The 14892-nt window shown below is 48.6% G+C and overlaps 1 protein-coding gene across 3 annotated transcripts; it reads left to right on the forward strand.

The window, feature by feature from the left end:
* Positions 1 to 7639: 7639 nt before the first annotated feature.
* LOC120684011 (F-box/FBD/LRR-repeat protein At1g13570-like) lies at positions 7640 to 12046 on the forward strand. 3 transcript variants are annotated; one of them, XM_039966094.1, is made up of 4 exons: positions 7640 to 8667; positions 9091 to 9240; positions 9340 to 9603; positions 11599 to 12046. In XM_039966094.1, exons 1-4 carry the CDS (start codon positions 7876 to 7878, stop codon positions 11617 to 11619), a joined length of 1227 nt encoding a protein of 408 aa, XP_039822028.1. In that variant the 5' UTR covers positions 7640 to 7875; the 3' UTR covers positions 11620 to 12046. The 3 variants fall into 3 exon arrangements, with proteins under 3 accessions (XP_039822028.1, XP_039822026.1, XP_039822027.1); XM_039966092.1 differs by lacking the exon at positions 11599 to 12046 and adding an exon at positions 10790 to 11590; XM_039966093.1 differs by lacking the exon at positions 11599 to 12046 and adding an exon at positions 11109 to 11588.
* The last annotated feature ends 2846 nt before the right edge of the window (positions 12047 to 14892 follow it).

Genomic DNA, 14892 nt, shown 5'->3' on the forward strand with positions numbered 1-14892 from the left:
CAAGCCACCGCGCGGAGGTGATCTGCCTGCGCGGCGCAGCCTAGCCACCGGGGCACCCGCTTGTGTCCGGGCATTTCCCGGAGGCTTGGGTGCTGCTGCGTCCAAGTCGGCGTTGGGGTTGCAACCCTCGATGATGAGATGACACTCGCGCGCCCTCTCCATGGAGACGCGGGCGTCCTCTCCCGCACGCCTGCGGTTAAGCTCCACCCGTAGGTCTTCTGTCCGTGCACTCCTCACCGTGGGGGAGCGCACGGATGCCGACGCACTGCCCTGGCGGAGATGGTAGGGCACCATCGCGTTGCCCGGCGGAGGTCGTTGCCCAGTCCTTGCAGAACCGAGGGTGGCCTGAGCCAAGTGGAGGAGATGATCGACGTCATCCCGCCACTGTCTCAGGGGGTCGGGCGAAGCTGCAACAGCCGGGGGATTGCGGAGCAACTCCGAGCCGCGGCCAGCGCTCCGCTGGATGCAGCTTGAGAGGGGGCCCTGGATGGGCACCCTGACTCGCGCTAACGCGCAGCGGGCACCGCCGCTGCGTGATGCTGTGTAGCAGGTACTGTTGGAGCTGGTGCAGGAAGACGAGGGGCGCGCGGCGCCGATGACGCCACACCCTCCGTCATCTCCACAGCGTCGTCGTGGTGAGAGTGCTCGACCATGTGGACCATGGAATCGAACGAAAGATCAAACTAATTCTAGCTAATACCCCCTACCTGGCGCGCCAAATGTCGGGTGGTGAAATCCAGCCGGGTGGCATAAGTGCACCCGCCTAAACCATGAGGATGTAAGAACTCGGGGGCAGCCAGAGGATTAGCTTGATCTAGATGCCAGAACACGAAGAACACGTGAGGATTTAGAGTGGTTCGGGCCGTCGGAGCGTAATACCCTACGTCCACTATGAGATTGTGGCGGAACCACCTAAAATGGCTCAAGTTAAATGCGCTAATCATTGTTGCAAAGCAATGCGGATCCAACTCGCACGAAACGTCCGTGGTTCCTCGAGTAAAATCTCGATTAAAGCCACTAAATTCAGGATCAAGCAAGCAAATAATTACACAAAGGTAAATTCTAGAGAATACATCAACTCACATTTCATACATTCAGAGTAGCAGCGGAAATTCTTTATTACAAACTAGTTCGAGAAGTATGGGAATATTACAGAAGATCTTCACTTATTACATTACATAAGTTCAAAGTTCAGCGAAAACATAAATACGATAGCTAACGGTACTGGACATCTCGGTAAAGCCATACGAGATGTCACTCTTGATCATTGGAGTCAGCCCCGGCTGAGGATCCATTCCACACAACAGACCATCTAGGAGGTAGCTTACAAGGCCAAGTTATACCAGCAATTAACTCCTCAAAGTCATCACCAACAGTGCCACAAGCAAGGCTGAGTATTCTAATACTCAGCAAGGCTGAGTATTCTAATACTCAGCAAGGCTTACCCAAAAATGGATATTACCTAGTTCACTTAACTACACATGCAAGGCTGTGAGGCTCTGGAGTTTCTTTTGCTGAAAAGCGCTAAGAGTGAGTCCTTATTTGTATCTTTTATTTTCTGGATTCTAAATTTATTTAACCATTCTAGATGAGCACCTATTTCTACAACAAGCATGTGGAGAAGCATCACATGAGTCCATCTTATCATTCTCATCTTCCAGTTGTTACTCGATGTAGCAGAAGTGTTAAGCAGTCTCATTGACCGTGAGAGGCGGCCGATTCGAATCGAGTTCTTAACCTTGCAAGGCAAACCTAACACACACGCATGGGGAAAGGCTTTGCCCACGCAACATTTTCTCTTCCTTTCCGGCTTGTGGATCAGGGTCACCGCCCTCGACTACAGAGTACGGCTACTCTGCACCCGCATGTTGTGCTCATCCTGGACTTCATCCAAAAGAGGGTGAAAGTAAAGTCCACACCCCGGTCCAATCGAGTACTCTGCTTACCGATTACCATATTTCTCGGCATATGACTAGTATGTTCAAACACTTAACAAATGTACCACACATCTGCAGCCTTAGGTATCTTTTCTCCAAACAGACGGGGTCTTCACCATAACCATCAACCACCATAAACATCCACCATCGACCCCGCCCGTAATCCTTATGATTGCAATGTGTGGTAAAGTTTCCAGGACCTATAATCTCGCGAGTAGCAGGAAACTACTCGACTTTTATCGGTCCTATTTAGCAGAGCAACTACTCGATCTTATCTAAAGGATAACCAGACATGGGTACCTAAGAGTATGCATCTAAGGTTTCATTCAAAGCCTAAACTTAAATGCACGAATAACAAAGACTTATTACAACATGTATTGAATCAACGGAAAATATTAGGTAGTTAATATGCATGGTGCTTGCCTTCTTGCGCACTGTTAGTCTTGGGCTCTTCCGAACTTTGGTCCGGGTCTTGGATTATTTCATTAGCGTTCTGCTGCACGTCTTCGGTTTCGTCCTCGTGCGTTGGCACCAATTCGTATGTTCCGTCCGGGAGATAAGCGACTTCTATATGAATGCGAGAGATTTTGTTACAAACTATTTTGAGTATAGCTTTCCTTCACTATAGAGTTGTAACATATATTTCATTATGAAGTTTCTTATTTATACATTCTTGGGCAATCGTTTATAGAGTAGTATCATTTATTTATATTTTCATAAACTGAACTTGGTGGAGCTTTTCTTTTTAAGGTTAATACCCATAAAGAGATTTGATATTTTTGTTCCATGAGTTATGTTCATGTTATGGTACTGAAATTTTTACACAAGATAGTCCACTGAGATATGAACTTACAGTAAAATGTTTAGTCAAAAACAATAAGGCACTTAGACATGAAAAACACAATAAACATACTCAAGTCATATAAAGATAAATTTGTGCAGAAAATATTACAGAAGTTCTGGAGCTCAAATTTTTACAGAGTGTTCTACACATGACTATGAATGTACTATAAATTTTTTAGATTTTTTTATGTGTAAAACAGAGACAATAAATTCGACAAAAATAAACTTAGTATAACAAAACTAAATTTTACAGAGAGTTATACAGTTTTTCTGGATTTCAAACTTTTACCATAGCATATTATTTGTATGAGAGTGCTTCAGTAAAAATATCACGTTTTTCCAGTTACTAACACTATATTTCATGATTTATGGCCTTTTAAAATGGATTAAATGACATAAATAGTTACCTAGCTTTAAAAGTGTTCATATTTTCAGATTAGGCTTTATTTAGTGTTCTAAGATTATTAAAAAAGTTTCATGACCAGTTCTATAGTAAAATATCCAGAACTAAAAAGTGAAGCTTTATACTAGATTTAGGATTACCAATGATTTCACCTAGTTAGAGATGTGAAGTCAGGCTCAAATTTTTACACAAAGCTAAACATAGCACTAAGTCCCATATATCCAAAAATCAGCCACAGATACTGAGTATAACTCCTAGAACATGTTTATCCTATTTATTCTTTTCTTTTTAGTAAATTAAAATACAGGCAGAATCTGTAGATGTTTATGTAACCAAACTTGTAGATTTTGTTACAAAGATTCCACAACATTTGAGTTTGCATTTTTCCGATTTTTCTACGAATTTCTACACATTTTCAAAGTTCACTGATTTGAATGGATTAGAGTTGATGTATTTTTTCATTCTGACCCTCGGATATTTGCACTGGGAACCTCAGATTCTAATTTTTATTTATGTTCAGGTCCTCGGGCCGACGTTCAGGAGCAGAGTGCTCGCCGGAAGGGCTGTTCCGGCGAGGACCGGCCTCGGCGGCGTGAGCTAAGTGGGGGATTGGGTTCAGGACGCGATTGCGCACCTCTGGGTGCTCGGAATCGAGTTGGGGTGGCCGGGTTCGGGCTCGTCGACGGTGAGCAGCGGCAGCGTAGCTCGGGTCGTCGGTGACGGGGTTGCTGCAGGGGCTTTGGGCGTCGATTCTCTAGCGTGCTAGCACCACTGGAACGAGAGGAACAAGATGGCAGGGTTAGATTAGGCAATGTGGTTCTGGGTAGCGCGGTTCACGGCGGAGCCGAACGGCGATGGCGGGTCGCGGCGGCGTGTTCCTAGAGGTGGATAGGGGTGATTGCTGGGCATGTGAGCTGTGTTAGAACCTGTGGAAGCTGGTTGTGAACGTGGTTTGGGCAATGTGGGGGGTGTGGGGGTGGTGTCACGGCGAGCTCGGGCTCGCCGGCGTTGATGGCGGGGCGGACAAGGAGAACCTGGGCTCGCGCAAACACAGTGAACTCGGGGAAGGTCTATTCGGCCTAGGCGAGCTCGGCAGAGCCTCGACGGCGGCGGCGACGGCGTTTGGGTTGCGTGGTAGCTCTGCAGCGCGTCGGGGATGGCGTGGCGGCCGGCCAAGTGGCGTGGAGGCATGGCGCGCACTCGCGAAGCCAGGTAGGTGGGTCCGGGGCGAAACCAGGGGTGGAATCGCGCGAGTCCGGGGTGGATTGCCGTGAACTGGCGTCGGCGGCGTACGGCGCGCGGCCGAGGCGTGGGTGGAAGGAGAGAGATGAACACAGGGGTCATTTTGTGATTTCCAAAAATCCAGGGACCTCACTGTAATCTAAAAATTACTCACTGTTCCTGGCCTCAAATGAAAAACTTTTGAATACCAATTTTTTTCAGTTTTTTGAGATCTACAACTTTTGTTTCATTCACTTTTTCATTTGAGCTTTGGTTTGCAAACTACTTTAAAATTTCCAAAATTCCCTTAAAAGGTTGAAATTCAAATTGTATAGGGCTGAAATGTAAAGCACCACTACTAAACCAGAACATGTCATTTAGTGTACCCATTTTCATCTCAAATTATTTGTGGGGATTGTATTTGAATTGAATTTTGACTTCCTTCATTATTTACCTTATTTTTGGTATTAAAGGTATATTTTTGAATTCAAATTCAGTTCTTTCTCTATTATTTAAACTTTATAAGAATTTTCCCTTTTCCTTAATGTGTTACTTCATTGTCCAAATAACTATTGGCCTCTTTTGAACACCTGGGGTGTCACAGAGATGTATTGCTTGTGTTCTCGTGTGGGAGTAACTCAGAGAGTTGTCTGAGTGGGAGAGTTGTCTGAGTGGGAGTCTGAATCAGCTTCGAGAGAGCTTGAGCCCTCCACTACTCTGCGAGCGGCTCCCTTTTATATCTCAAGGGAGGCGCGTACATAGCCGTTGGGTCCCCGACAGGTGGGCCCAACGATATTGTATTAATGATACACAGCCTAGTGCTATTATAGTGCTACGCCTGCGAAAGATCTTACTTCGGGATATCGCTGCCTCGCCTGCGTGGTTGCTCTGACCGGTGTGGATCTTCCGACCGGTGTGGTCTTGCCCTGTCTTGTCGGCGCGACGCTTGCAGCTAGTTGGGTAGGCTGCGCCGCGTATGCTGTACTGGCCGCGTAGCTTGCGGCGTAGGCGGCATGATGAGAGATACCGTGCTGTCGTGTACATTTAATGTTGCAGACATGCATTGCGTGCGCGCGGCGCCTGCAACCGTACTGTATGCCTTGGTAACGCGCGTCCTACAGTGCAGTCTGACAAAAGCTGCCCCGCGTTCCGCGGTGGCAGAGTGCGCCTCAACCACCCGCATTAACTGCGGTGGGTGGGCGAGTCTTCCTACGGAAGCCTCGCGCCTACGCCATCGTGTTCGGGACACGTGGCGGCTCCGAACCCCTCCCGAGCGGAGCGCTGAGCCGAGGCTTACGGGGCCCGGATGGTACATGTGGAGGTCCGGGACCCATCCGCGGGGTCCGGATCCACATCTTCAGGCGCTGAGCACCTTTGTCTGTGGGACACGTGGCGTCACAGGACCTGTCCCTGAGCGGGGAGCAGGTCCGGGTCGTTGGCCCGATGAGACAGAGTCGGATCCCAGGGGTCTGGCTGCTCAGCTCCTTGGGGCGTAGTTACGGATAACTACGCGTGCCTTAGGCTTGATACAGTAGTAGTGGGTACCCAGTCCCAGGGTACCGACAAACACCTTTGGCTATCTCCAACAGAGCACACAAACGGCTTCGTAAATACCAAAATAGGTTTCCTAGACAACCGTGGCATTAGCCAAACGTCTCCAAGAGAACATACATTTGCAAGAGGCAAAATGTATGGGAGGAGAGAGGAAGAGGCACAATGTATGGGAGGAGATAGGGTTTGCAAAATGCAAAATAGTAGTTTATTGATTTTTAGAACATGCATATCCATTTGCATAGTCTGTTGGAGATTGCAAATTTCCCATGGCCTACGCATTTACTATATTCAAGCTAAAGTTTTGGTATTTCTTTTTTTTATACCAAAATATGAGCATAAAATTAGGAGTAACATTTGGTTCGGTGCCAAATGGTGATAGCCAAATTTTTGACATCCGTTTTGGCTTTAAACCAAATAGGTGCTAAAGTTTTGACCCGCCCATGGTTTGGCTTGGTAGCTTTTTACCAGGCAGCCCCTTAGGCTATCTCCAACAACATTTCCTATCTCCATCATCATTTCAAACTCCACTCTATAAACAGTATTTGCTCCGGTACTAAACAGTATTGCTATGGTACCCCCACGCTACAGTGTCGCTACAGTAATTGAGGATGAGATGCGTCCGTCGGCAGGAGACAGCCTTAGACTGACCCCAACAGCGCGAGGCAAAATCATTTTTGCCTCGCGCTGGCTACTGTGCATGTTCGCGATCTCCTATAACAGATCATGCATCGCGCGATGATTTTTTCCTTCGGAGGAGAGAGGAGATGCAAAAATACATCTCCTCTCTCCTCGAATGCATCTCGATCCGGCGCGGAGGAGAGGGGAGCCGGTGACGACGACCCGGCGCGAAGGCGGGCGGAACCCGGCGGCGACGACGCGCGGACGCCCTCCTTGCCTTCCTGCTCCTCCTCCTGCTGTTCATGCCGCTCGACGGTGGCCTCCCAACGGCGAAGGGCGAGGCCACTCCGCGGAGGCCCGCTCCACGTCCAGCTCCTGCCGCAGGCCGTGCGCCGCCGCCTCCACGGCCTCCTTCTCCCCCTGCCGCTAGCCACGAGCCTCCTCCCTCCGCGGCGACGGGCGAGCATGCGGACGGCGGCCCCCTTCTCCACCGGCGCCGGCCTCGCCCCGGGCCCTCCTCCTCCCTCCGCCGCCAGCCACCCCCTCGCCGCACCTCCGCGCGGCCTTCCTCCTCCGGCCGCGGCGGGACCGCGGTGGATGTGGCGGCGGCCGCAAGGCAAGCGAGCCGCGGAGGTGAGGAGGCCCGCTCCCCACGAGAAGGACGCCGCGCCGCGCGGGCCTCCGCCATGGCCGCCACACGCCACGCCACCGCTCCAGGGCCGGCGGCCGCGAGCTCCATGGGGCCGGGGCGGCCGCGAGCTCCAGGGGAGGGGCTCCCCGGCGAGCTCGATAGAGGGGACCGCCGCCGCGGCGCGCCTCCTCGCCGACCCCGCGTCGGATGCGCGGCCGTGGCGGGGCGGAGCGGAGCGGCGGGCCGGAGCTTGGGGAGGGGGCGCCGCCGGCGGGCTCGGGTGGGATGGGCGGAGGAGGCGATGCCGATTTGCTTTAGCTGTTGGAGACGAAGAAAAATACCTGACCAACGCATCTACTGTGTGCAATGCAAAATGCAATATGCATGTCGTATTTTGCCTTCTCTTGTTGGAGTTAGTCTTACTGCTGGGACCAAACCAAACCTGAGTCCCTTCTCCCAAAAGCCTCCCATGCCCCTCCTCCCTGCTCCGGCGAAATGCAGAGAGAGAGAGAGGACTCTGGGCGCTTGAGCTGCTGCTCCAGCTCTAGCACCATCCAGCGTCCTCGGCATCTCCCCGCGCCCTGCCTCTCGCTCTCCTTCCCTCTGCTCCGCCGACCGGCTTGACCTCGACCTGTCCCCTCATCGCTGTCGGCAGGGGCTCAGAAGCGATGGAGCCCTCGCCGTTGCGGGTGGCGGCGGAGGCCGCCGACCCGCTGGCCTCCCTTCCGTCGCACTTGCTGGACGAGATCCTCAGGCGCCTCGACATTCGCGACGCCGTGCGCACCTCCGCGCTCTCCCGCGACTGGCGCCGCCGCTGGGAGTCCGTGCCCGGGCTCGCCCTGTCCTTCCCCGAGGACACGCGCCCCTGCGTCGTCGACCGCGTCCTCTTCCAATACACCGGCCCCCGGGTCTCCCGCTTCGCCTTCCAAGTCGACGACGCGTCCGCCTCCCACGTCGACCACTGGCTCGTCGCGCTCTCCCGCCGCAGCGTCGAGTCCATCTCCCTCCGACCTCACGCCCACTTCGACGCAGAGGACATCAACCTCCACTCCTCCATCTTCGCCTGTCCACATCTCGTGTCCCTCCACCTAAAGTGGTGCGGCATTCCGCCCCTCCCCGTGGGATTCGCCGGCTTTCCTGTGCTTGAGGAGCTATACTTTGCCTATGTCACGTTCCCAGATAACACGGAGAGGCAATTGCAGGCTATCATTGGTGGGGCGCCGCTGCTTCGTGTCCTTTCTCTCCTCGATGTGTACAACTATGTGGACTGCGTGATTGAGGCGCCCAATCTCCATAGCTTGACACTTGGTTTGGAGTTTGACAATGTCTATCATTTTGGGGAGCTGCCGTGCCTCCACGATGCCGAAATCGTTTTGTCAGCTTTTTCGGAGCCGGGACATAATGTAGGAAGGTTCCTCGCCGGAGTTGTGCATGTTCAGGAGCTCACTTTCATCTCCTCGGTACGTACATTGTGTGCTCCTCCCCATTCTGTGTTTTGTTTGGCGTGAATCAAGGTCACGGCCATCCCTTGGCCCTGTTCAAGAAGCTAGCTTAGGAATTGATGTCAGTGCATATCGTGATAAGAGGATGAGTTTACTGCATTTCCATACAAGTTCAAGTTTACATCGTTTGATCAGTTATTTAACTTCCGTTCAAATAACACACAAGATTCATTTAGATGATGTTAATTGGTGCTCTAGTTTATACCGAGAGGCATATGAAGGAATATAAAAGAGCCTATACTAATCTTATGGGTGCATACTAATAACATTTTTGTATCATTACCCTAGAGCTTTATTTATAACATGTACTTCTTTACTTTGAGTCAGAACTTTAACAATGATGATGATGATATTATCTTCTCATCATTTTTTATCTTTCAGTTAGATGAGGTTAAGATCGATGCAACTCCATTCACCTTTTACAACTTGAAGAGCTTGAAACTATCGACGCCCTTTACTGCCATGAACCCTATTGTATTCGTGTTTCGCTTACTAAGGAGCTCCCCGAACCTTGAAAAACTTAAAATACAGGTAACGTTGAACGTTGCCTTTTGATTATTTATCATTTCATTTTTTGAAAGCCATCTTGCTGCTACCAACTGATTTCCTTTTTTGCTTTTGTTGGTGAAGATAGTAGAGGAGGGAATGGTTGTAGATTGGGAGTTCCTTAATGCACAGTGGACTGATGGCATGTGCGCCAAACTTCAGATTGTGCAGATAATTAATGTTGCTACTCATCGGTGGTTTCCAATATCTTTTATGAAGCTTATTCTCTCTAAAGCAAGCCTTCTTCGTACATTGTCTGTGAATGAATGCCCAGGTTCTCAAGACGATCCACTAAATGACTTGCTAACATGCAGAAGAGCTTCAGTTCAAGCTGAGGTTCTGTTTAAGGTAAAAAAAAAACTTTATTTTGGGTTGCAAACTTATCTTATATGTTTTGGGTCTCAACGTCTTTGTCCCTTTATGCATTACTCTCCATCTTTTTGCTTTCTACACCCTTAAGACCACTTGAACTAGTCATTTCCTGGGGAGGGTATTTTCTTTCTTCTCCTCAAAAGCATTTCAAGCTACAGACATAGCTTTACACATCTTGAACTGCTTCTGCTCTCAAATAATATCTGAATGACAACCGCATGACATGGCACTTCCTCTTCATGTCATTCATACGTGATCATGATTCTTATTTTTGGACCGTTCTTGAGGTCCTGGTATAACTACACTAGGTCTATTTACAACATTCATTTGTCTCATGGCTCCTGTCTGCTTGAGTTTTGTCCTGGCTATTACTGTTGACTTTCTGATTGGATTTCAAAGAGTTGCCTGAATTTGATTTTCTCTTTCTTCGGTTCCTCAGCAGGCCTCTTGTTATTTATGTAATGCTTTAATCCTCTCAGGGTTAGGAACTCACACCAAGAGTCTATCTGCACCATATTCTACAGGCTTCCGCTTTGAGTTCCAGTCAAACATCAGCCCAATACCCTTAGCTGATTGTGTAGCCCTTTTTATCCAGACTTAACTTGAAAGAAAATGTCAATAGATGGAAGGCTTCACTGTGAGTTTCAGCAGAATGAGGGATAGCCTGTATTCTTTTCACTAAAATTCTGAATAGCATGTGTTCTTGATACTAAAATTCTGATCGATACTGAGCCCCCTAACACTTTCCATATCAACTTCTACTGCCTGTATGTAGTGTTGGCCCTACTTTATGCAGACCATGGTAAATTTTCGTTCCATCGGGCATTGCTCTGACCCATATAGAATGCAATCTAACTTTGGCCATGACCTGGTTAGACCACTTAGATACTTTCACTGAAGCATGACATGCTATAAGGAACAGCTTGTAATATTTATGCAGCACTTCACTTCTCTCAGTGTTTGGAAATCCAGAGTTTCCCCACACTTGCTGATTGTATAGAATTTAGCATTTTCTGCAACAAATTAACTCAATCTGGGGTCAGTTTAACCTACCGTTTTTGCGATTGGCCTGGCGTGGGTTGGCCATGCACATCTTTCTGTCATGTGATTATGTGACCACATTTTCCACAGATGATACAAACCACTGTTTCCTTGCATATAGGAATCCATACCCAAGTTCTCGGCCCTGTTTCTTTTCCGCGGCGCGGCACTGGAACATTCTGGGCAACGCGCTCCCCACGCTGCGCCGCTGCCTGCCCACAGAAAGAAATGATGCCTCTCCAGACTTGACGATACCCCTTTCATTCCAGTGCTCTGCATATTCAGTTGACTCTCAATTAACTCCTTTGGTTGATGTTCTGCTATGACCGCTTTGTTTACATTAACTGCACTATTATATGAAGTTTTACAGCCAGAACCACCATCCAGTAGAACAATACAACAATGCTAATTTTTCCCTGACATAACTGTTCCCATTCCAGTGTGGCTTCAGATACATACGGAGAAGCAGAACTTGGACTTGATTCTATTGAAAGCCTCACATTTTCCTTCATTGTTCACCAATTACTCTGTTCCATATGGATGTACGTTATTGAGTTTTCATAATAGAGTGGGTTGGATTGTGGTAGGTACAGGGAGCAAAATATGGAAGTATAGAAAGTAAAAACTATGTGTAGACAACAGAACATTATTGTGTATTAGATTCTCTGTTATTCCTGTTCCAGTTTAGTTGATAAAAACATTTCTACAAAGGCGGCTAATGGCAATCCAACATTTGCCTAGCCAGCACTACTCATATGCTTCCACTAACGGTTTAGGAATTCGTATCTTGGCATAACCTTTTTACGAGTTTCTGTTAGATGATGATTGGTCTACACAAGGGCATTGGTCTCTGTATGCCTTGCTAGATTTGCTATTTGCTTTATGTTTGCTGTGATGAAGTACACTTCACAGTATGCTCTCCTCATGCAGGGTTCGGTTGGACCTCTCTGATAATCCTTAATCACATGAAGTATTCAGAAAATGGCTCATCAAAGGAACGGGCTAATTTTGTGTGTTATTCTGAAAGGAGCTTGCAGATAGTTAGCTAGATGATTCTCCCTGGAGAAACATAAAAGAAGTATGGAGTTAATCATCGATCCATGGAGTGTTGTCTCTTGCTAATTTCTTGCACCGTTGCTCGTGGAAGCTGTTCGTGTTCACTTCATAATATCCCTCGGGCTTGGCTGTTAATCAGCTGAATTTTATGTTGGACATTTGCTCCTTTGCATGGTAGTTGTTCCTTAAACCATATCAATCTGTCCTATTTCACCTAAAAAAAAAATTGTTGCGGCAAGTAGGTTAGTGGTGATGTTAATTATGACATCATTGCATACATATTTAATGTTGTCGCCCCTGCGTTAGCTTGGGTCTTTGTTAAGCTTGACGCCTGGTTTTTCCTGCTTTCTTGCCGGCAGTTGCTTTGCTCGACTGCAATTGGGCCTCGTTTAAAAGGGTTTTGGATCCTCTAATCTCTCTCTCTTTGGTAATGCTTGTATGGTCAAACGCGTAGGCAATGGTTTGGCTACTTGGATTCATGTTCACCGCCGGCGGGCCAGATGATCTAGTCTCTGGGCTGGTGCCTCCGCCCCTCAATCCAGCTCCTAGGTCGTTTGGTTGGTCGCTGGTCACCTCGGATCTCCGATGTTCCCCATCGAGAATCACCGCCCGGATCTGCTATGTGCTATCTCCTGCAGCGGCCAATCCCCTAGCGCTCTTGATCAGGACTGTCGTCACTACCGCAGTTCGTCGCTCATTGGTTTTCTTCCTTGGTCGTTTTGGTCAGGTTGCGTTGGTCGCTGCTTGTCACCGTTATTTCCGCGGCGCTGTCGTGGTGTGGGAATGTGGGTCTCTTCTTTGTAGCCGTTTCCCATGACATGGCTTCAATTCATTGGCGGTGTCATCCCTGTGGCTGTGGCTGTGTTGTTGGCGGGTTGGTGCTACGTTCTCTTGCGGATTTGTGGGCGGCGCTTTGTGCAGGTGCTTTCTCCGGTTTCCACAATGATCTACGAGTTCCATTTTCACAGTGGACTCCTCGCCATTGTGGTACTCAGTTGTGCTTGTTTCTTGGGGATTTGGTTGCGGTAGAGGGGGTGTAGTGGAAGCACTGACTAGCTTTTGCTAGGCGGGCAACGGGTGCGTTGTTGGTTCATCCTCCTTGGGTATTGTTGAGGTAAGACCAAGCCTAGCAGATCGACTAAAAGAACGGACTATTTCAAACTCCACTCTATGTATAGTGCATCTACAGTGTGTTTAAACACTCAAGCAAATGAAAACCATGCAAGCTAAAGTGAATTTTAATTACTTAAGAAACAAAATAAATTATAAAATGCAAGCTAGGCAATTGTAAATCCTAGAAAATTAAATAAAGCCGATTAAATTTATTGAAAAAAATTACTAAAATTAAATTCATGGTGTTACAAACCTACCCCTTACATGAATCTCGTCCCGAGATTCAAATAGGCTGGCTAGCAAAGAGATGTGGATACGCCGCCTTCAACTCATCTTGTCGCTCCCATGTCGCCTCATCCTCGGTGTGGTGACTCCACTGTACTCTGTACATCTTGACTCTTTTATTCCGAGTCACTCACTCTGAAGTCTCTAGAATCTGCACCGGATGCTCTATATATGTGAGGTCTGCCTGCACATCCAATCCCTCCAACGGTGCTTGCTCCTCTAGCACTCGCAAGCACCTCTTCAGCTGAGATACATGAAACACATCGTGTGCTCCCGAGAAACTGGTAGGCAACTCTAGGCGATAAGCAACCTCGCCTTTCTTCTCTAGCACCCTGAATGGACCAATGTACCTCGGTGCTAACTTCTCCTTTATATTAAATCTGCGAATTCCCCGCATCGGTGACACCTTCTGGTATACATAATCATTCACCTCGAAGGCCAAATCTCTCCTGCAGACATCCGCATAACTCTTCTGCCGGGACTGAGAAATCCTCAAATTCTCCTTCACCATATGCATCTGCTGCTCTGCATCTCGGATGATATCTGGACCGAATACCTGTCGCTCTCCAATCTGGTCCCAATATAACGGAGTTCTACACTTTGGACCATACAATGCCTCGAACGACGACTTTCGGAGGCTGGCCTGATAGCTGTTATTATAAGAAAACTCCACATACGGCAGGCATTTATCCCAGCTAGTACCATATTGAATCGTACATGCCCGCAACATGTCCTCCAACACTTGGTTGGTTCTCTCTGTCTGCCCATCTGTCTGAGGATGATAAGCTGTACTAAAACGCAGCTTCGTATCCAACGAATCATGCAACTGCTCCCAGAAACGCGAGGTAAACTACGATCCTCGGTCAGATACGATCTTTTTCGGTACCCCATGCAGACACACTATTCGGGAGATATACAACTCTGCCAATCGAGCACCGGAGTAGGTAGTGTTCACCGGAATGAAGTGAACGACCTTCGTCAGGCGATCCACTACTACCCATATAGAGTTGTACCCCTGCTGAGTACGAGGCAACCCCACTATGAATCCATCGTGATCTCCTCTCATTTCCACTCGGGAATCTTCAACGGCTGCAACACACCGGCTGGTCTCTGATGCTCTACTTTCACACGCTGACAAGTATCGCAAATGGCCACATACTCGGCGACTGCCCATTTCATACCGGGCCACCAGAATCTCTCCTTAAGGTCATAGTACATCTTCGTGCTGCCCGGATGGATAGAATACGCCGTATCATGGGCCTCACTGAGAATCAACCTCCGAAGACCATGCACATCAGGCACGCAAATCCGAGTCTTGTACCAAAACGTACCCTGCTCGTCCTCCCTGAAATGAGGTGCTCGGCCTGCCCTGAGCAACTCACGGATCTCCTGAAGCCTCTCATCCTGACTCTAGTGCCTTCGGATCTCTGCATCTAAAGTGGGTTTGGCTTCGAATGATACACCCGAAGTATGATGCACGAAACCCAAGCTCAGCTTCTCGAACTCCTCACATAACTCCTGTGGCATCTGAAAAGCCACGGCCATGTTGGCATAACTGTTCCGACTCAGAGCGTCTGCCACGATGTTAGCCTTGCCCGGATGGTAATGAATCTCCAGATCGTAGTCCTTTTTTAACTCCAACCATCGGCGCTGCCGCATATTCAGCTCATTCTGCGTGAAGATGTACTTGAGGCTCTTGTGATCTGCATAAATATCACATCTCTGCCCGAATAGATAATGCCTCCAAATCTTCAACGCATGCACCCCTGC

Source organism: Panicum virgatum, chromosome 7N (assembly GCF_016808335.1).
Source record: "Panicum virgatum strain AP13 chromosome 7N, P.virgatum_v5, whole genome shotgun sequence".
NCBI lineage: Eukaryota > Viridiplantae > Streptophyta > Magnoliopsida > Poales > Poaceae > Panicum > Panicum virgatum.